Raw genomic sequence first — 21,174 nt, forward strand, 5'->3', positions numbered from 1 at the left:
TTAGTCATGGAATCTGTAAACTATTTTCAAGGCGTATTGGAATTTGCTATTGCAATTTATGGTTTTTATTGAATAGTCTATTATACCTGTTTGCCAACCTCATTTCTTAAAGCAACAACTTAAAATGTAATTTAATTGGTAAAATCTTTTTAAACATTAGTCTTAGAAGGAAACTAACAAAAGGGTTTAGTGAAGACAAGATACTTGCTAACATGACCGAGTGCTGAGCTTATGCGTATTGTCGAGGTGTGACAGTACACAACACATGGGATCTGCTGTCCCTCACACCCATCTTTATTGCTGCTGGGACTGGGTGCCTCGAGTTTATAATGTGTGTGTTGTTTGTGTGCACATGTGCATGGGCATGCACATATATACATGTACAATTCTTTCCTCTCTCCCCCTCCTCCCCCCAGACCTCTGCATGTTGCTGCCCGAAATGGGCTAACAATGGTGGTTCAGGAACTTTTGGGCAAAGGAGCAAGTGTGCTTGCAGTAGATGAAAACGGTAAGTAGATTCTACATTTTCTTTACTTAACCTATATCTTACTAGGAGCTTTTATCTTTTGATAATCCATATTTGAAGTAAACTGGGATATTTTTTATTGGTCAAAGAGGAGAGCTGAAATTAATATTGAATGGTAGTTACTTTGTGGCAAGGGAAATAAGAGCAAGACAAACAAGAAAAGTTCATCTAACAGATTAGCTGAATTTTACATATCCATCTATTAAACCAGAATTAATGTTTGTTAACTTGGTTTGGTATTACCATCTTTTTTATCTTAGTATTGAAAAAATTTGTTTTGTCAACAAATATTTATCAAGGCTCTTATTACTTCATTGCCAGGTTCTTACTGAAAACTAATATTCCCACTAATGTACTAGATTGTGTCCCTTTTGCCTACTTGAGACTATCACTTTAGCAGTTCTTCACTTCATCAAAAAACCTATAATAAAGATTTTTTTTGTTGGAATCTTCCTAGATTATTCTTATCATTTATAAATGTTATTTATCTGATCTTAAAAAAAAATCTGTTCAGCTGAAACCGGTTTGGCTCAGTGGATAGAGCGTCGGCCTGCAGACTGGAAGGTCCCAGGTTCGATTCCGGTCAAGGGCATATACCTTGGTTGCGGGCACATCCCCAGTAGGGGGTGTGCAGGAGGCAGCTGATTGATGTTTCTCTCTCGTCGACGTTTCTAGCTCTCTATCCCTCTCCCTTCCTCCCTGTAAAAATCAATAAAATATATTTTTTTAAAAAATCTGTTCAGCCAGCATGGCTCAGTGGTTGATTGTCGACGTGTGAACCAGGAGGTTGCAGTTCGATTCCAAGTCAGGGCACATGCCCAGGTTGTGGGCTTGATCCCTAGTAGGGGATGTGCGGTAGGCAGCTGATCAATGATTCTCTCTCATCATTGATGTTTCTATCTCTCTCTCCCTCTCCCTTCCTCTCCCTTCCTCTCTGAAGTCTATAAAAAACTTTTTTTAATCTTTCATTAATGCCACTACTCATACCAGCTACTGCCATATATCTCTGTCCCTCTTTGCAGCAGAATTACTCAAGTTGGCTGTCCTCTGTTTCCAATTCTTCTCTTCTTTCATTCTTTCTTAAATCTCCTCCAGTCAAGATCACCAATGATCCTCACAATGTTGAGAATTAGTTGTTCTCATTTAACTTGATATATCAAGTTTTAACTGGGGATGTGAAAGTTGCAGTCTTGCATAGAAAGTGTCCAATATTTTCCCTGAATAATCTTCATGTTTTCTTTTATGCTGCTTACTGCTAATTGGATAAACTGGTGTAGATCACTTTAGGACAGGATAAGAGGGAGAGTCATAGTGAGTATCTGTGATTTGATTATAGTTCCCTTATTTAGGTGAACCCAGTCTCCATTCACACATACTGCTTCCTTGAATTGATAACGGGTTAAGGGTTTGTAATTAACTATTTGGGTGGTTAGATTAATTAACCAAACTCACTGGAACTGAAAATTGTTTTTTATTCTATTTTTTTTTTTATGTATACCTGACATGCAAGTATATGTTCTTTCTCTGATAAACTTCCTTCATTTGTCTTTCAGGCCTCCAGACTTGCTTGGTTTTCCTCCTGTGTTACTAATTATTATTCTTAATTTATTTTGCAACCTTTCTCCCTCTTCTGCACAACTCTTTAATTTTGGTAGGCTCTAGGACTCAGTCCTTGGGTCTTTTTACTTTCCCTACCTACATTCGCTCCTTCAGTGATCTCATTTAGTACCTTGGTCCTAAATACTACCTATGCTGAGATGTCCTAAATTTATATCTCCAGCCCAGACTTCTCATGATCTCCATATTCAGAGATCCAGCAGCCTAATTGACAGTACCACATGGAGGTCTAATAAACAACTCAAACATGACATGTCCATAACTGAACTGCAGATCCTTTCTCTCCTCCCCCTGCTGTTCTGATCTCAGTTGATGACAATTTCCATCCTTATAGTTGCTCAGAGCAATAACCTGGAGTATTCCTTAACTCCTCTCTCTCTCACCCAATGTACAATCCATCAACAAAGTATGTCCATGCTCACTTTTATCTTCTCTACTCCTACCACTCTGGCCTGGATCCTTTTAAAAAGTGTGAGAAGATATTTCTCCAAATCTCAGTTTACTTATAATCCTTATTAGAGGCCTGGTGCACAAAATTCATGCACGAGGCGGGGGGGTTCCCTCAGCCCAGCCTGCACCCTCTCCAATCCGGGACCCCTTGGGGGATGTTCAACTATCACTCTCACATCCTGGACCCCTGGCTCCTAATTGCTCACCTGCCTGCCTGCCTGGTCACCCCTAACTGCCCCCCGCTGCCGGCCAGGTCACCCCCGACTGCCCCCCTCTGCCGGCCTGGTCACCCCTAACTGCTCCCCTCCTGCCCTAGTCGCCCCTCACTGCCCCCCTGCCAGCCTAATCGCCCCCAACTGTCCCCCCTGCAGGCCTGGTCACCCCCAATTGCCTCCCTCTGCTGGCCTGGTTGCCCCTCACAGCCCTCCCCACTGGCCTGGTCGCCCCATGCAGTTTGCTGTTCAGTCATTTGGTCATCCTTCATAACCCCCCTGCCAGCCTGGTCGCCCCATGCAGCCTGCTGTTCATTTTTTGGTCATCCCTCACTAACCCCCTGCCGGCCTGGTCGTAGGCAGCCATCTTGTGAGGGTTAATTTGCATATTACCTCTTTATTATATAGGAGGATAATGATCTACAAGGCCCTACATGATTGGTTTGCTACTCTGTTCCTCTCTGATCTTATCTCCGGCTCTTCCTTCTCTGCATTCTGCCATGCCAGCCCCTTCTCCCCACGGATGTATAGGGGTCATGATCTTTGTACTGGCTGTTTCCTCTGCCTGGAACACTCTGTCCCTAAGCAATCTTTGACTGAATCCTTCACCTGTTTCAGATCTTAGCTCAAATGTCATCTCAATGAAGCCTATCATGACTACCCTATTTATACTACACCTGCTGCATACCCCCACCACAGCTTTCTCAGTCCTCAGTCTTATTTCCGCAGAGCTTATCTTCTAACAGCGATTTTCACCTGGTGTGCCCCAAGAATATTTAAAACATGCAATACTTGACTATTTAGTCAGGGGCACTGACCTCTTTTCCCTTAGATTGTCAAATAAAAAAATGACAACAGCCAACACAACAATAGCCATTCAGTGTGAATGAATCAAAATTATAGCTATAGTTTCTTGTCAGATCAGCAAAAATATATTTTTTTGGTGTGCCATAGAATTTTAGTAATTCATTTGTGTGTGCCTTGAGATGAAAAAGATTGAAAATCACTGTTCTAATATATCGTATATAGTTTACTTTTTTTATGTCGATTGTGTGTCTATCCCAATATCTTCTATGAATTCAGATGGCTATGGATACATTGTGATATCTTGGGGAAATCATCCATCTCTGGGCCTCAGTTTCTCTTCTATAATGTAGTCTCTAAAGTCTTCTGCCCTAGATTTCTATGACTTTTCTCTTTTCTACATATTGGTAATGTCTGAATCATTTTAATGAAACCAATTCAGTAGAAGGCAAGTAATTGAAAACATATCTAAAGATGAAGGCCTTTAGGCTTATTTCCTTATATTAGCTAAGTGAGTCTCGGGATGTTTAACTTTTTTAAATCTTATCTTTAATTCTAGGCTATACCCCAGCTTTGGCCTGTGCTCCCAATAAGGATGTGGCTGATTGCCTAGCTCTCATTTTGGCCACCATGATGCCTGTCTCATCAAGTAGCCCTTTATCATCCCTGACATTCAATGCCATTAATCGTTATACCAACACCTCAAAAACAGTCAGCTTTGAAGCCTTGCCCATCATGAGGAATGAACCTAGCTCCTATTGCAGTTTCAACAACATTAGCGGGGAGCCGGAGTACTTATACGCCGATGTGGACGAGCTCAATGACTCCGATTCAGAGACCTACTGAGAGGCTGAGCCAGTGTCTAAGGAGAGAGTTCTGACACTAACACTTCAAACTGTGCTTTTTCAGGAAAAGGGCACTTTCTTATTCACATACAAACTCAACCTAAGAGGAAAGATCGCAGAGTGAGTGAATATAAGAAATGTGACGACATTAGAAGAAGACTTTTAAAGGCAAGTTTTGCAAAAGGAACCTCTAGAGTCTTGAAATAGACTTGACCAGAGGAAAATACTTTGGTGTCAGATTGCTTTGTGGAATTGTTTAATTTGGTTTTGCAGTGCCAGGAATAATTTGGGACACTGTGCACCCTAATCTGCTTACACAAGCAACACTATTATAAAAGAAGAGATAAGGACACTAGATTTAAATCTTATCAATAGAACTACAATTAAATTTAAGGGCAATAAAAGTTTGGTACAGTAGGCATTATGTGCACAGCAAATTGCCAAAGGACCAAATAACTTAAAGGCTTTCTAATAGAATGCCATTTGGTGGAAACTGGAGTAGGTGAAATGAAACATTATCTAAACCAAACTTTGGTAGTCTGAAAATGAAGCTGAGATTTGGTTTTAAATGTTGATTTTTTTTTATTTATTTTTTTTTTTAGAGAAAACATCTGAAAGCCTTTGAACCCTGTATAAACCATGAGAGAAAGCAGATGTATTTTTACATTTTTTTCTTTTACATAAATTTTTTAAAATTCCAAGTTTTATAATATTAGAATTGAAAACCAGCTGACTGGGTGCAGTCAGGGTGAAAATACTTGTGATGTAGACATGAGATAGATTGGGCTCAGGCTACTGTTGCCCAGTTTTGAATGGTTTAGGTTTTAAATTGAACTATTTTTGTTTGAAAATGTAAAGAATTTCCTAGAAGAAATTTTTAGAAAATCCAAAATTAGGTTATTTTCACCCTATTGCAGCTAAGTGGTCCTGGGGAAGTTTTCGACCTCACTACTTTGGATGGTACACCATCACTTACTGCTTTTGTGCCTCCATGTGGATCGGGCGTGTTTGTTGTCATTGTTTAGTGAAGAATCAAATCACTTGTTATTGATACATTAACATCATTAGGTCTCTTAGAAGTCATTTGCATATTGGGCAAGATTTAAAATACTAAAATCCTTAGGTCCTATTCAGATTTGGGGGAAAGAAGCAATTGCCTGCCAAATTGGAAGATTGCCTTTCAAATAACAGAGAGAGAGAGAGAGAGAGAGAGAGAAGGCTGACGTTTAGGCTTTTAAACAGTTTACATGGTTCTGCATTTACTATAACTGTTGCTTTCCCAGTGAGAATAAGTTCACACATGTAGGGGGTCTTACAGGTCTGGGTAAAGTTCCATAAATTTTCACAAAATTGATACCCAATTTCATTTATCTTTTTTGTATTGTAAAACTGGAAACTTTATGACACTGTAAATTATCAGCTGGTTTTTCTGAATAGTGTGAAAACACAGAACAGTATTTTGATCTATTTGATAATTTTGTGGGGTTTTTGAAGAATTAATGAGCATGTACATAGAAATAGTGACTGCTTGAATACTGTACTTACTTGCACTCTTTCAGTACATCGAGATTCCTGTATATTTTAGAGTATAATAAAACACAGATGTGAGTTGTATTTAATGAATAATGTATTTGTATCTGTGCATATGACCTAAAAATCTATAAAATTTCTAGGGCATTGACTACTAGATTTTAAGCATTTTTCTAAAATATTTACAGAAATTATAAATGTAATCGTCCATCATTTCTTTATAATATAAAAAAGTCATAAAGGACCCTTCCTAATTATTACTGGTAGGATGGTGAAAATGCATTTTAAAGACAGCAGACTACATTTTCTATTGTACCTTTTGAAAAAAGAAAAAAAACTCAAGAGGATTCTAAAAGTATACATATGTGTGCTTTCTCTTTCCTTTTAGGAATTCTCTTCTGAATTCCCTGAGGGAATTTTCTAGAATCTCAGAATTGAAAGAGACCTGAGGTTCATCCAGTCTAACCTCTTAACAAATGCAGGAGTCCCTTCTCCAAGGGTGATCTTTCCACCTTGAACACTTCCAGTGACTCTACCTCACCTCGCAGTCCATTCAGTTGTTGAGCAGCTCTAACTGTTAGCAAGGTCTTCCTTAGATGGAGCTGAAGCCTCCCTCCCGGTCACTTCTGTAACCTGGGCCGGGTCTGTCCTCCAAGAGAACACAGAACGTTGAAATGCTGATCCTCGTGCCCTCTGCCATGTCTTCTCTCTTTCAGGCTGTGTTTGACTCACCTGCGCTGATTTCCAGAAGGACTCGTTAGACACGCTGTTAGATTTTCCATATCTGGTGAAATCCAAGGTGTAACTATAAAGTAACCAACTGTTTTTAATTTGTCCTCACACATATCAGAACTTAGATCTTGCATCACTTTGTGTAAATGATGCTATTAGTGAAAATATTGGTGAGATGGTTCTTTGGATTGTCCACTAGGAAAACTATTTCATTGCTTTGTGATCCCATTTTGTGATAGTCTATACCCCAGCCTGATCAACCACTTCCTTTGGTCTGCACCTGATGAAGGGAAGCCCAAAGTGCTGTCCCAAGTAATATCTGAACAGCGTAAGTCATGTTGGAGTTAGTGCTTAGACGACTTGAATGAATGAACACAGCACCACAGTAAGTTCCTTTATAGTTACACCTTGTATGTTGACAGCATTCAGGCCCTGCTCTGTAGTGGTTTATCCTTGCACGGACAGAAAAGCCTGTTTGCTTTTAACTTCTGCATGAAAGACGACATCCGAAATATCTGATGTGTATTTTCATAATACCAGCTTCTGCTCTACAACTACTTTGGGGGAAATGGTGGTAACAGCAGTTGGCCTCCTTTCACAAGACACCCGCCTCAAACAGTGCCATTTAGTTCAGGAGATCTCTACATGTAGCTGTCAATTTGGGGTTTAATTTGGCTTATACTGGAACCTTTTAAATGAAATAAAGTTTTTTAATGCAATAAATCAAGTGTCTTTCTTTTTTACATGCAAACTTCTTTTATCTTTTAATGTCTAATTAGTGTTCTCTTACAAGTTCTTATCTTTCTTTAGAAAACTTGATTTTTCAATAATGCTCTTTTGGAATTTTGATGAACCTATCTAAGTGGATTTTTAATATATATTCAACATATATTTATTGATTGCTTGCTTGCCATATACTTGAGGGTGAGAATGGGCAGAAAATGCCCTAGAAATTGTGGTCTTGTCCTCTAGGAGCTTATAATTTCATTGTGGGAAGGCATATACTTGAAAATCGAAAGTATAGAAATATAATTGAAGTAAAAAGGAATCGCTAAGGCAGTTCCAAGAACAGACCCCTTTGGGATGGAAGGTCAGAACAGGTTTCATGGAAGAGGTGGCATTTGGGCTGGACGTTTAGCAGGATTTGAGCAGGTGGAGAGGGGTGCAAATGAAATCCTGGGTGAAAATGGTGGATGGGGATAGATTGAAGCAGATATCAGCACTTAGCACTTCTGAGCATAAAAAGATCATAAAAACCTACAAAAGAGCTAATTATAAATATGTACAGAGATAACAAAAGTGAGAACAAGTACTATAAATAGGCTATCGGAGGAGCAGGCAAAGAGGACTTTAATAACCTTGTTCAAAATTATCTTATGCTGGTAATAACAAAATGCCTATTCAGTGTTTATAATGTACTAGATAGACAAGGTCGTAAGTACTTGAAATGCATCTCTTAATCCACACAATTGCCCTATGAGGTAGGTACTATTAATAGTACCATTGAACAGATGCAAAATGAGGCAGAGAGGTGACAGAACTTTTACCCAAGGTCTGTTGGCCAGTAAGTAATTTGTGAAGCCTAGATTTAAGTCCAGGCAGTCATTTCCCCAATCAGTGCTTTAACTACCTACTGACCTCTAACATGCTTTCTGGTCCTCAGTGAAACTGATGATTTTGCAGGGGGACCACATCATGACTACTAAGTTATGTAAGTTCCTTTCAGTTTTCTTCTCCTAGGTCACTAATTTTAGAAGAAACACAAATATGACCACAGCAGACGTCTATTGAACACCTGCTATGTAACGAACTGTGCTGGGATCTGCGCAGACGGCGGTAAAGGAAGAGATAACGAAATTTGCCTCGTGATGAAGCCTAAGAGGATGACAGCAACACAATCATCCTGATACTTTTGCAGGTTGGCTGACAAGCTTGGTGGGGTGACGCTGCTTCAAACTGGAGCTCTGGCTGGGTTTGACTACTTGCTGTGAAGTAGGCTTGGGTCTGCTCCAGCTAAAGTTGTCCAGAAGTTCTCAGAGGTGACCACAAGCACAAGACGGCAAGGCTGACCACACACACCCAGTTAGGCCTCTGCATGTATCTCCTGTGCTAATACTCGGTTGGCTAAAGCGTTAGCTAAAGCAAGTCACATGGCCAAGCCCAGCCTGGGTGGAATGGGGCAGCTCGACTCTGCCCATTGGGAAAGGATAGTTTGAGTCCAGTTTCCACAGTTCATTTAACCCTGAAATGATAAGCCAACTAGCTTGTCATTGGTTTCCATTTATCCATGGGCAAGGTTGGTAGTCTTTGCTTTCTGCCTGCTCCTTCCCTTCTTATGGTACCCCTTCTGGTGTAGTGGTTCATTTGGTAAAACTGGGCGGCAAAAATGTGTTTTGAATTGGAAAGTTCTTCCGTGGCAGTGTGGAACTGATTGGTTAGGCCTTGGATTTGCTCTTTTCCAAAGGGGAAGAGCCAACCTGTTGCCTACCTGAAAATCCAGAATAATATGGCACCAGTCCCTTCTCATCTTACTGTGACCATCCCTTCCAAATCAGCCTAATCTCCCGCAAGATAGAAAGTAAAGCTTGGCTGTTGACTACTTTTAATACAAAAAAATGTTGGTGTCTAAAGTTCTCTACTATCTAGATTATTTACCATCTTACCCTCTCCAGCACTTGTATAAGTCTCCATTCCCCTGCTTCATTCTTTTTGTGTTATTTCTCATTTCTTTGTGGTTTTTTCACTCTTCTGGCCTTTTTTTTTTTTTTTAATATATTTTATTGATTTTTTACAGAGAGGAAGGGAGAGGGATAGAGAGCTAGAAACATCGATGAGAGAGAAACATCGACCAGCTGCCTCCTGCACACCCCCCACTGGGGATGTGCCCGCAACCAATGTGCATGCCCTTGACAGGAAGACAGCCAATCAATGATTCTCTCTTGACATATGAATATGCCCATGAGACCATCTCCACAATCATGATAACAAGCATGCCCATTATCCCCAAAAGTCCCCTCACGCCCAGGGTTTTCTTTTTTTCTTTATATCATAATTTTATTTTTTATTATTTTAAATATATTTTTTATTGTTGATAGAATTACAAATATCTCCCATTTCCTCTTCCCCCCCCCCCCTCCCGGTCACTACCCTATTGCCTGTGTCCATGGGCTATGCATACCTATATACATAAAAGCCTAAGCGACCGTTATGACCGGATGACCGGCCGGTAGCTATGACTCGCACTGACCACCAAGGGACAGAAGCTCAATACAGGAGCTGCCCCCTGGTGGTCAGTGCATTCCCACAGCCAACATCTGGTGGCTGGCCAACCTCCCGCGGTCCCTCCCCTCGGCTGGCCAGGTTTTCAGTGTGCTCCCACAGCCAACATCCCGTGGCCAGCCAACCTCCCACAGTCCTTTCCATAATCGAACCTGGGACCCCTCAGTCCGCAGACCAACGCTCTATCCACCGAGCCAAACCGGTTTCAGCTCTTCTGGCCTTTCTTATGATTATCTGTCATCTCTCTTAATTAGAATTGAAATGCAGGCCTATTTAGACCTTCAGCAAACATTTCTTGGGTAGAAACTCAGCAGCAAGCACTTTTTAAATACTGGAGCTACACCAGGGATATAATGATGAACCTTAAGAAGTCCCTGTCTTCAGGAATCTTGTTTTAGTCAGGGAGACAGACAAGAAAGAGATCATATTGTGACTGCTCTGCAGAAAAAGATTTGTGAGAATAGCTGGAGAGCTACTTGAGATTTTGATGTAGAGGGGATGGAACGGGACGGGGGTGGGGGGAGTGTTGAGGCTAAAAGAATACCTTGCCCATTATGCGCTAGCGGATTGCACAAACAAAATTGTTGATATGAGACACCATAAGATTTTGCTGAAAAGGGGAGAATGTGGGAGTAACATACTATTAAAAGCAAGAAAGGATAGAGATGTTAAGCTAATCCACAAAAGCAAATCTGAGAGTTCTGCTGAGGTTAAGCCAAAAGCATGTCATCAGTAAACCTGAGGATCACTTGTCCTTTGAAGAGAGGGGATCTGGGTTGATGAAAAGTGTTTCTTAGATGTCTGCTGGCTCAGCCATCCCCAATCCATGGCATGTAACTTGCTTTGCCTTCAGATAAAATTGAAGATGGTACAATGCTTGGGGTTGGACAGGTTAGCACTATGCTCTAAAACTTGGTCTTTATGCTAATGTAATAGTTGGCCACCTCCCAAAATTGACAAGCTGACTCTAAAATTCCTGGGGACCCACAAAGGACCCAGAATAGCCCGAACAATTTTAATACAGAAGAACAAAGAGGACTCGTGCTTCACAATTTCAAAACTTACTACAAAGCTACAGCAATCAGGATAGACATAGATCAATGGGATTGAGAGTCTAGAAATAACCCATACATCTTTGGTCAATAGATTTCAAAAAGGGTACCGAGACAATACAATGGGGAAAGAATATTCTTTCAACAAATGATGCCGGGACAGCTAGATGTCCACAAGCAAAATGAATGAATTTGGACCCCTATCTTACAAATATACAAAAATTAACTTTAAATGAATCATACACTTAAATGTAAGAGAGAAAACTGTAAATCTATGACCTTGGGTTAGGTATGGTTTCTTAGGCCTGGTGCCTAAAGAGCAAACAAAGAAAAACAGATAAATTAGACTTCGTCAAAATTAAAAACTTGTGTGCACCAAAAGACACTATCAAGCAAGTTAAAAGACAACAGAATGGAGAAAATATTTGCAAGTTATTATATCTATAATAATAAAAGAGTAATATGCTAATTAGACCAGACATCCTTCTGGACAAAGCGGGGGGGGGGGGGGGGTGTGAGGGAAGCCCAGGTCCCAGGTGCCAGAAGGAAGCTGGTGCCTGCAGCCAGGGGAAGGAAGGCCTACTTTTGCACAAATTTCATGCATCGGGCCTCTAGTATCTTATTAATAAGAGTCTAATATCCAGAGTATACAAAGAATTCCTACAACTCAATAATGAAAAGACATAATTCAGTTTTTAAAATTGGTACAGGATTTTAATAATTTCTTTAGAGAAGGTATACAGATAGCCAATAAGCCCTTGAAAAGATCATCAACATCATTTGCCATCAGGGGATTGGGAATCAAAACCATGATGAGAAACCACAGCCACCAGGATGGCTATAAAAATAACAGAAAAACAGACAATAAGCACTGGCAAGCATGTGGAAAATTTAAACCCTCATACATTGCTCATAGGGATATAAAATGATGCCATCCTCAGGAAAACAGTAGAAGTTCTTTAAATGATTAAACCTAGACTTACCATATGACCCAGCAATTACACTGGAATTGAAAACATGTTCACACAAAAACTGTGTGTGAAAGCCCACAGAAGCATTATCCATAGTAGCCAGAATGTGGAAACAACCTAATTTTTATCAACTGATGAAGGAATAAATAAAACATGGTATATCCATACAATGAAACATTCAACCATAAAAAAAGGAATGAAGTACATGTTACACATGTAAGTATGCTGAATGAAACAAGATAGGAACAAAAGGCCACATCTTGTATGATTCCATTTACATAAAGTGTTCAGAACAGGTAAATCCATAGAGATGAAAAGTATATTAGTGGTTGCCAAAGGATGAGGGAAGGGAGAGTGGAAGTAACTGGGTATGGCGGTTCCTTTTGGGGATAAAATGTTCTAAGAGTAGTGATGATGGTTGCATGACTGTGAATATACTAAAAACCATTTATTTGTACACTGTAAAACTGAATTTTATGGTATTTAAATTATAGCTCAATAAAATGTGGAAAAACAAGATATTTGAAACTATTAGAAACCTGAATACTGACCATATTAAGGAAGTATTATCCATTTCTTCTAGGTGTGATAATAATAATGTGGTTATGCTTTTAAAAATAGTCCTTATCTTTAGAGATGCTGAAATATTTACAAATGAAATGATCATGATATCTGGAATTTGCTTCAAATAATATGAGCCTTCACATTTAAAACTGATTTGTTAAACCTGCAACTCGTGCTCATGGCCATGGAAAGTAACCCAAATCGGTGACTTGTTTTGCACTTGGTTAATCGAACACACCCAGAGCCTTCTCTGGTTTGTGGCATTTGATTCACCTACTACCCCTCTCACAAACCCAGTTGGTAGGAAGGAGAGCGTCAGCGCTAAAGAAATTATGGCAAAATTAAGGTATTCCATAAATACCTTGAATGTTTATGCTTTGCTGGGCACTGGTCCACTAGATGAGGAGGGATGTTTTGTCATTGTGGCTCTTAAAAGGGTGAAGGCTAAAACAGTTTTCTAAAAACACAGGAGGCGTTCTATAGAAAATTATATAGGCATGTATTTTTTTTTTTATTGATTTCAGAGAGAAAGGGAGAAGAAGAGAGAGAGAAACATCAATGATGAAAGAGAATCATTGATCAGCTGCCTCCTGCATGACCCCCATCGGGAATCAAGCCCACCACGCGGGCTTGGGCCCTGACGGGGAATCAAACTGTGACCTCCTGGTTCATAGGTCGATGCTCAACCACTGAGCCACACCAGTCGGGCTAAGCATGTATTTTTAATCATAAAAAATGTCTCAAAATGGTAATGATTTAATGTTTCAAAATGGCAAATGTTATTTGGATCTAACATTTTAAGCAATTCTTCCCACATACCCATTCAGCAGCCTTCCCTATCTGTACTACCTCTTTTGTGCTTCCTCCTTACAAATGTAAAACAATTATTAGCTTAGATTGCCCCCAAATTTAGATGGCTGCAAAGGACAAGGAAATACAAAAGTAGATGTAAGCATATTACATATTACCAGGGTAGATGCTACATTTCAAGGGAAGTCTATGGAAAAATTTAGTTTTGTTTAAAAGGCAATATTTTGCTCATGGTATTGAATTTGAGAAAAGTTACTATAAAGTAAAAGCATGTGTCAATGTTCACATTGAACATTCAGTGACATTTTTGTTACTACAAAGAAATACATTATAGTAAAAATTTAGGAAGATAAGCAAAAAAGGGTACAACAAAGCCATCATTTTACCACGGAGATCACAAGAAATACCAAAAGTGATTTTATTTTTCAAAATCTGTAACTGAACAGGAGCCATGTTTTCTAAATTGTATCTGTAACTTGCTTTTTTACTTGCCATATTATAACATTTTTTCCATGTCAACATAGCTACATAAATACAAAGTAATAAATACACATGGTGTTTAATGGCTTCCTCGTGTTGACGATGCCCTCAACCTTACAACCTCGATTCAAGCACTGACTGAGAATGTTCCAGGTGCCGAGAAAGTTGCTCAGTCTCAGCCCCAGTGGAATTCGCCACCTGAGGGAGAACTGGACACGAGGACAAATACATAGAACCCCATGTGATTAGCGGGAGGCAGCAGAGCCGTGGAGTCCACCTGGGTGCCTTTTGGCCAGTTATACAACCTCTGTGAGCTCTCGTCAACCCTGTCAAATGCAAATGGGAGCATTCCATGGTCTCAGTGAAGATGAGTCGGGAGTAACACACAGTAAATGATCAAAGAGCTATGCACGTACACACTGCCTGGGTTCAAAACCTGACTCACATAAAGCTGAGTGGCCTTTGGCCAGTTGTTCAGCTTCTCTGTGTCTTAGCTTCCTCATCTGTAAAATGGTAATAATAAAGATATCTCATAGTTATTGAAAAGATTACATGAGTCACTAGGTCGGGTAATAGGAAGCACTCAATAAGTATAAATTGATACCAATATAGCAGCCTACTTTGAGTTAGAATTAAAATTAGACCACAGGCCCGGTGGGCATGGCTCAGTGGTTGAACATCAACCCATGAACCAGGAGATCACAGTCCGATTCTCAGGGCACATGCCTGGTTGCAAGCTTGATCCCCAGTGAGGGGCTTGCAGAAGGCAGCTGATCAATGACTCTTTCATCACTGATGTTTCTATCTTTCCCTTCCTCTCTGATATCAATAAACACATAGTTTAAAAAAAAATTAACCCACTGATTTTTTTACATTCCTCCCACCAATGGGTGGGGTCTGTGTTTCCTCCCATAAACTATAGGTGGTCTCTGTAGCAACCTCACAGAAGTGCCACTGTGCCCATCTCTGGCCCCAGCCATCTGGAGCTGGCAGCTTCCCCCTCCTGTCTCCTTCACCCTGGGAACCCTCAGATGTCCTGTTTGCAGTCTGTCTGTTCTGAGACCATCTTGCTGGAGAGGCCCAGCAGAGCCTGTAGTGTGCCGGGCACGGGAGTGGGGAACCGTCTCCCAAGGGGGTCCTGCAGCCCAGCCCCTGCAGCTGGAAGAGCCAAGCCGCACAAGCCCGCCCTTCCCCAGTCCCTGACCCACCCACAGACTCGGGAGCCAGCTAACGTGGTCATTTCAAGTCACTGAGTTTCAGAGTGGTTCTGTTACTTAGCAATAGGTCATCACAACACGGATTATGAAAATCAAAACATCCAGCCAATGAGTTGGGAAGGGAGAGGGGCCTCCAGCCTGGGGGAGAGATGATTCATGTTACACATGAAGTCTTTGTTGTACAGTGTTCTAAAAAAAGCGCTTCCCTGTCTGTGCGGCTGCTGTTTGCTTCCTTATTTACTATTAGAAAGAACTGAGGGAAAGGAATGAGCGGCTCCAAAGGTGTTGGAGCTGAAATCATCTCACAGAGACAGGAATTTGGGCCTGCAGAGGGAAGGAAGGGGCCCATGGGCCCCCAGCAAGTTACGCGGAAGCGAGGCCTGTTCCCCGGACTCTCAAGATCGTGTTTTAAAATGCTATTTAGTTTCTTTTTTTTTTTAAGGGTTAAAGAGTCCTTAGTGAGATGAATGCATTTCTTTTTTTCTTTTTTTTTTTTTTATTGATTTTAGAGAGGAAGGAGGAAGAGAGAGGGAGAGAGAGAGAGAAACATCAATGATGAGAGAGAATCATTGATTGGCTGCATCTTGCACGCCCCCTACTGGGGATCAAGCCTGCAACCCAGGCATGTGCCCTTGGCCTGAATCGAACCTGGGACCCTCCAGTCCACAGACCGACGCTGTATCCATTGAGCCAAACCAGCTAGGGCTAGTTTCTTGTTTTATTTATTTGTTGCACTGCTCTGCAGGAACAAATCTGGTGGCATATGTCCATGTTACATATTCAACATATATTGCCCCTCCCTAGGAAAGGTCTGAAACAGAATTTTACAGAGGCCCGTAGAATACAGGGGGGCCCAATTAATTGCAAAACAGATTCTTCATCCTTTTCGAATTTGTTTATAATGCCAAAATAATGGCTCTTACTGTATCTTTGCCTCATATTTCTTTGACCCATAATTGCCCTTCCACAAGTCATCTTCTTAAATTGCTATTTACTTATTTTAGTATAAATTTTTAAAATTACTTTTTTAAAAACTTTATTTTTTAATCTTTATTGTTGAGAGTATTACAGCTGTCCCCCCACTTTTCCCCCATTGCCCCCCTCCACCCGGTTCCCACCCCACCCCAGCCTTCACCATCCTACTGTCTGCGTCCATAGGAAAGATCTGGAAGATCTTTGGTTAATATCTTTCCACCCACCCCCCTCCCACCCCTTTCCCTCTGAGATTCATCAGTCTGTTCCATGCTTCCATGCCTCCAATTCTGTTTTATTCACCAGTTTATTTTGTTCATTAGATTTTTTGTTCGTTTATTTTTATTTTTAGATTCTATTGTTGATAATTATGTATTTGTTGCCATTTTATTGTTCATATTTTTCATCCTTTCTCCTCCTCCTCCTTCTTCAATAATTCCGTCAACATTTCATATAATACTAGTTTGATGGTGATGAACTCTTTTGGCTTTTTCTTGTTTGTAAAGCTCTATCTGACCCTCAATTCTAAATGAGAATTTTGCTGGGTATAGTAATCTTGGTTATAAGTCCTTGCTGTTCATCACTTTGAATATTTCTGTTGAGAAATCAGCTGACAGTCGTATGAGTACTCCCTTGTAGGTAACTAACTTTTTCTCTTGCTGCTTTTAAGATTCTCTCTTTGTCTTTAGCCCTTGGCATTTTAATTATGATGTGTCTTGGTGTGGCCTCTTTGGGTTCTTCTTGTTTGGGACTCTCTGTCCTTCCTGGACTTGTAAGTCTATTTCTTTTCACCAGGTAGGGGAAGTTTTCTGTCATTATGTCTTCAAATAGGTTTTCTTTTATTTATTTATTTATTATTTATTTATTTAATTGTCTAAAGTTTAAAAATAATAATATATAATATATATTTTATTGATTTTTTACAGAGAGGAAGAGAGAGGGATAGAGAGTTAGAGACATCGATGAGAGAGAATCACCGACCAGCTGCCTCCTGCACACCCGCTACTGGGGATGTGCCCGCAACCAAGGTACATGCCCCCGACCGGAATCGAACCTGGGACCCTTCAGTCCACAGGCCGACGCTCTATCCACTGAGCCAAACCAGTTTTGGCTAATTGTCTAAAGTTTTACATTTGTCTCCTTTTTCCCCCCAATTGAACCCTTCCCCAGCCTGGGCAAGCCCCCACCGCCCCAGTGTCTGTGTCCATTGGTTATGCTAATATGCATGCATATAAGTCCTTTGGTTGCTCTCTAACCCCGCCTCCCCCTATCATTTGTCTCTAGATCGATCTATTCTTGTTCATTAAATTATGTTGGTCATTATATCCCACATATGAGTGAGATCATGTGATATTTATCTTTCTTCAACTGGCTTATTTCGCTTAGCATAATGCTCTTCAGTTCCATCCATGCTGTTGCAAATGGTAAAAGTTCCTTCTTTAAAATATTTATTTTTTTTTTTTACAGAGAGGAAGGGAGAGGGATAGAGAGTTAGAAACATCGGATCAGTGCCTCCTGCACACCTCCCATTGGGGATGTGCCTGCAACCAAGGTACATGCCCTTGACCGGAATTGAACCTGGGACCCTTCAGTCCACAGGCCGACGCTCCATCCACTGAGCCAAACTAGCTAGGCAAAAGTTCCTTCTTTTTAATAGCGGCATAGTATTCCATTGTGTAGATGTACCACAGTTTTTTAATCCACTCATCTGCTGATGGGCACGTAGTCTGTTTCCAAATCTTCGCGATTGTAAGTTGTGCTGCTATGAACATAGTGGTGCATCAATAGGTTTTCAATATCTTGCTCTCTCTCATTTCCTCTGGCATCCCCATAATGGAAATGTTGGTACACTTGAAGTTGTCCCAGAGACTCCTTACACTTTCTTCTTATTTTTGGATTCTTTTTTATTTTTCCTCTTCTGATTGGGTGTTTTTTTGCTTCCTCATATTCCAAATCATTGATTTGATTCTCAGAATCCTCTACTGTTGAATCCCTGTAAATTGTTCTTTATTTCAGTTAGTGTATGCTTAATTTCTGACTGGTCCTTTTTCATGTCTTTGACGTTCTCACTAAAATCCTTGAAAGTCTCATGAAGATCCTCGAATAACCGTATATCAATGGTTTTGAACTCTGTATCTAGTAGTTTGTTTGCTTCCATTTCTTTCATTTGTGACATGTTTCTTTGACTCCACATTTTGGCTGCTTCCTTGTGTTTGTTTCTATGTATTGGGTAGAGCTGCTATGTCTCCTGGAGTTGGTAGAGTGGCCTTGTGTAGCAGGTGGTCCTGTAGGGCCTAGTGGCCCGGCCTCCCCAGTCACCTGAGCTGGGCACTCTAGGTGCGCCCCTGTGTGGGCTGTGTGCATAGTCTTGTAGTTGAGCCTTGATTGCTGTTGGCATTTCTGGGAGGAATTGACTTCCATCCAGGCCAGTTGCCTGTGAGGCCCAGCTGGGACTAGAGTGGGAGAGCTGCTGTGCAGGAGGTGAGGCCCAGCTGTGAAGCAAGGCAGGCTGGTGCTAGTGCCTCATCTTGGGCCTTTTATTGTTAGGTTTGGTGCACGCTGACACCAGCTGCAGCTTATTTGAGAGATTTTACCAAAGTCTGAAGCCTGAACTAGGACAGGCCATTCATTTGGAAAAGCTGCTGCACACAGGTTGGGTGGGGCTGCAAATTGGATGGGGCAGGGCCTCTGGGAATCACCAGGGTGGAGCAAACAGTGTGGGCCACGTGATGGAAGCTGGGATATGGCTGCCAGTCAGCTCTGCGACAGGGGAGGTCCCAGCACAGGAACAGTGACCCCTGTAAGCACCTACCTGGGAGAAAGCTGCCCCCCGAGTTTCTGCCCTGATGCCAGACAATCCAGTTCATCCCGGTATGTGTCTGGGTCCCCCAACACCACCTGCTGCTGGGAGTCCAGGTAAGTTCATGCGCTGGTCCTTTAAATGGGACACCTGGGTATCCAGCAGCCCCCTTGTCACTCAGCCACACTCTCCACTGTATTTTACTACCTGAAGTTATGGGGACTTCTCTTCCCAGCTCTGGAACCCTGGACTGAGGGGTCTGTTGTAGGGCTGGTACCCCTTGCTCCTCCCAGAGATGATCTCCAACACTTCCCATATAAACCCACGCTCCCACCACAGGCCAGGCCCTGCCTCCCTTCTGACTTTAAGACTTGCCACACAGTGTGGCCACACTCGCCTTTTTTAGTTCTTCAAATAGGACAACTTCAATGGTTGATATAAATCAGTTCTGGCTCTCATTTGCTGCATAACAAACTACCTCCACTTAATGGCTTAAAACCGCGGTCGGCAAACTGCGGCTCGCGAGGCACATGCGGCTCTTAGGCCCCTTGAGTGAGGTTCTTCCACATAATACCACGGCCTGGGCGAGTCTATTTTGAAGAAGTGGCGTTAGAAGAAGTTTAAGTTTAAAAAATTTGGGTCTCAAAAGAAATTTCAATCGTTGTACTGTTGATATTTGGCTCTGTTGACTAATGAGTTTGCTGACCACTGGCTTAAAGCAACAGCAATCACTCACGAATATGCGCTTTGTGCCATGCAGGGTCGGGGAGGCTTGCCTCTGCTCTGCAGGCCTCAGCTACAGCAGTCGGTCCAGGGGGGACTGTGGGACCTGCTTCCAAGAGGAATCCCTCAGCTTTCAGCAGGGAGTGCCACTGGGCTGAGGGGGTTGGGGGACTCGATTTCAGTCTCACCACGTGGCCTGTGTTTGGGTGTCAATGGTGAAAGCCCCAGGAGAGAGCCAACAGAAGCGGTACTGTTAATCATGACCTTGCTGTGGAAGTCACATAGCGTCCTGTCTGCTGTATTCTGGCACTGAGGCAGGCAGAGTCCTCCTGCCCAAGGTCAAAGGAAGAAGCACAGGCCTCACATCTTGATGGGGACTAACAAAGTTCTGGAGCAGCACATGGGGCTGGAAATATCGTTGCAGCCATTTTTGGAAAATCTGTCACGAATATCCTTCACTGATTTGTTTTGGATGGTGTGTGTGTGTGTGTGTGTGTGTGTGTGTGTGTGTTTGTGTTTCAATCCTGTGTTTATATGAGCACCAGATAATAAGTCTCCCTAAAGATTACAATCTTTTCTTATGTGACTTTGCACACTCCATGCTTTCTAGCACAGTAATTTGCACAGAGCTAATGCTTAATTTATCACCTGATTTAATGTGAGTTGTAAGATATCCATTGCTGAATCAACAATTTTTAAAGAACTAGAATGCCCAGATCTTATTTTAAAACCACCTGTTACGTAACTTTATCTTTCTTTGATTATTCAGGAATTGTTTTAGAACCCTGCAATTTTTTTCCAGATCAGTGGTATGAATTTCAACCATCACGTTCCAGTACCCAGAGAAAACGTAGAGTGCTGATCATTTACACTTCCTGTAGGTATATTTAGAGTGTGGAAATGAGAAAGGTGGTGTGTTTGCTTTAGTGTAGTGCTATCTCTAGTTAACACCTCAGGATCCTACGGCAATAGACTTGGGATTCAGAAGAGAAACTACAAACCAAGTCCTGAAGTTAGAGGGCACAGCATCAAAGATGTGATTCTGCCTAAATCAGATGCTAATATTTCAGAAATTGTGAACACCTTAAGCAGGCGTCCTCAAACTACGGCCCGCGGGCCACATGTGGGTGTTTTTGCCGTTTTGTTTTTTTACTTCAAAATAAGATATGTGCAGTGTGCATAGGAATTTGTTCATAGTTTTTTTTTTAAACTATAGTCCGGCCCTCCAACGGTCTGAGGGACAGTGAACTGGCCCCCTGTTTAAAAAGTTTGAGGACCCCTGACTTAAAGTATTGATAAAATGAATCATCGGGCTTGCATGGAGGATTCAATGCAATAGAAGGTTTGAAATAGACACATCCAGCTAGCATAAAAACAAGCAACCATCTACATATGTTATTCAAAGTTGAAGCCCCAAATTAAAAGATGTCAAGAGCATGCCACTGCCAGTTCTCACACTGGAACTGAGTAAAGGGATTATTCTCAAAATAACTGCAAATAAACTCATTGGTTCCATAAGATTCCTACGTTCACAGGAAGCCTTCCATGAACTTTCAAAATTACACAGAACCTGATGAAGGGCAGGTTTAA

At 41.4% G+C, this 21,174-nt stretch overlaps 1 protein-coding gene across 5 annotated transcripts in view; it reads left to right on the forward strand.

Annotated features, from left to right (window-relative positions):
* ANKRD28 (ankyrin repeat domain 28) overlaps positions 1 to 7,439 on the forward strand; it is a 145,608-nt gene extending 138,169 nt beyond the window's left edge. For all 5 annotated transcript variants that reach the window (XM_028129542.2, XM_028129536.2, XM_008153346.3 and 2 more), the window contains 2 exons: positions 417 to 508; positions 4,169 to 7,439. In XM_028129542.2, the coding sequence (XP_027985343.1) occupies positions 417 to 508; positions 4,169 to 4,455 (379 nt within the window). In that variant the 3' untranslated portion in view covers positions 4,456 to 7,439. The remainder of the gene's footprint in view (positions 1 to 416; positions 509 to 4,168) is intronic.
* Positions 7,440 to 21,174: the final 13,735 nt, after the last annotated feature.

The sequence above is a fragment of the Eptesicus fuscus genome, chromosome 18 (assembly GCF_027574615.1).
Source record: "Eptesicus fuscus isolate TK198812 chromosome 18, DD_ASM_mEF_20220401, whole genome shotgun sequence".
Lineage (NCBI taxonomy): Eukaryota > Metazoa > Chordata > Mammalia > Chiroptera > Vespertilionidae > Eptesicus > Eptesicus fuscus.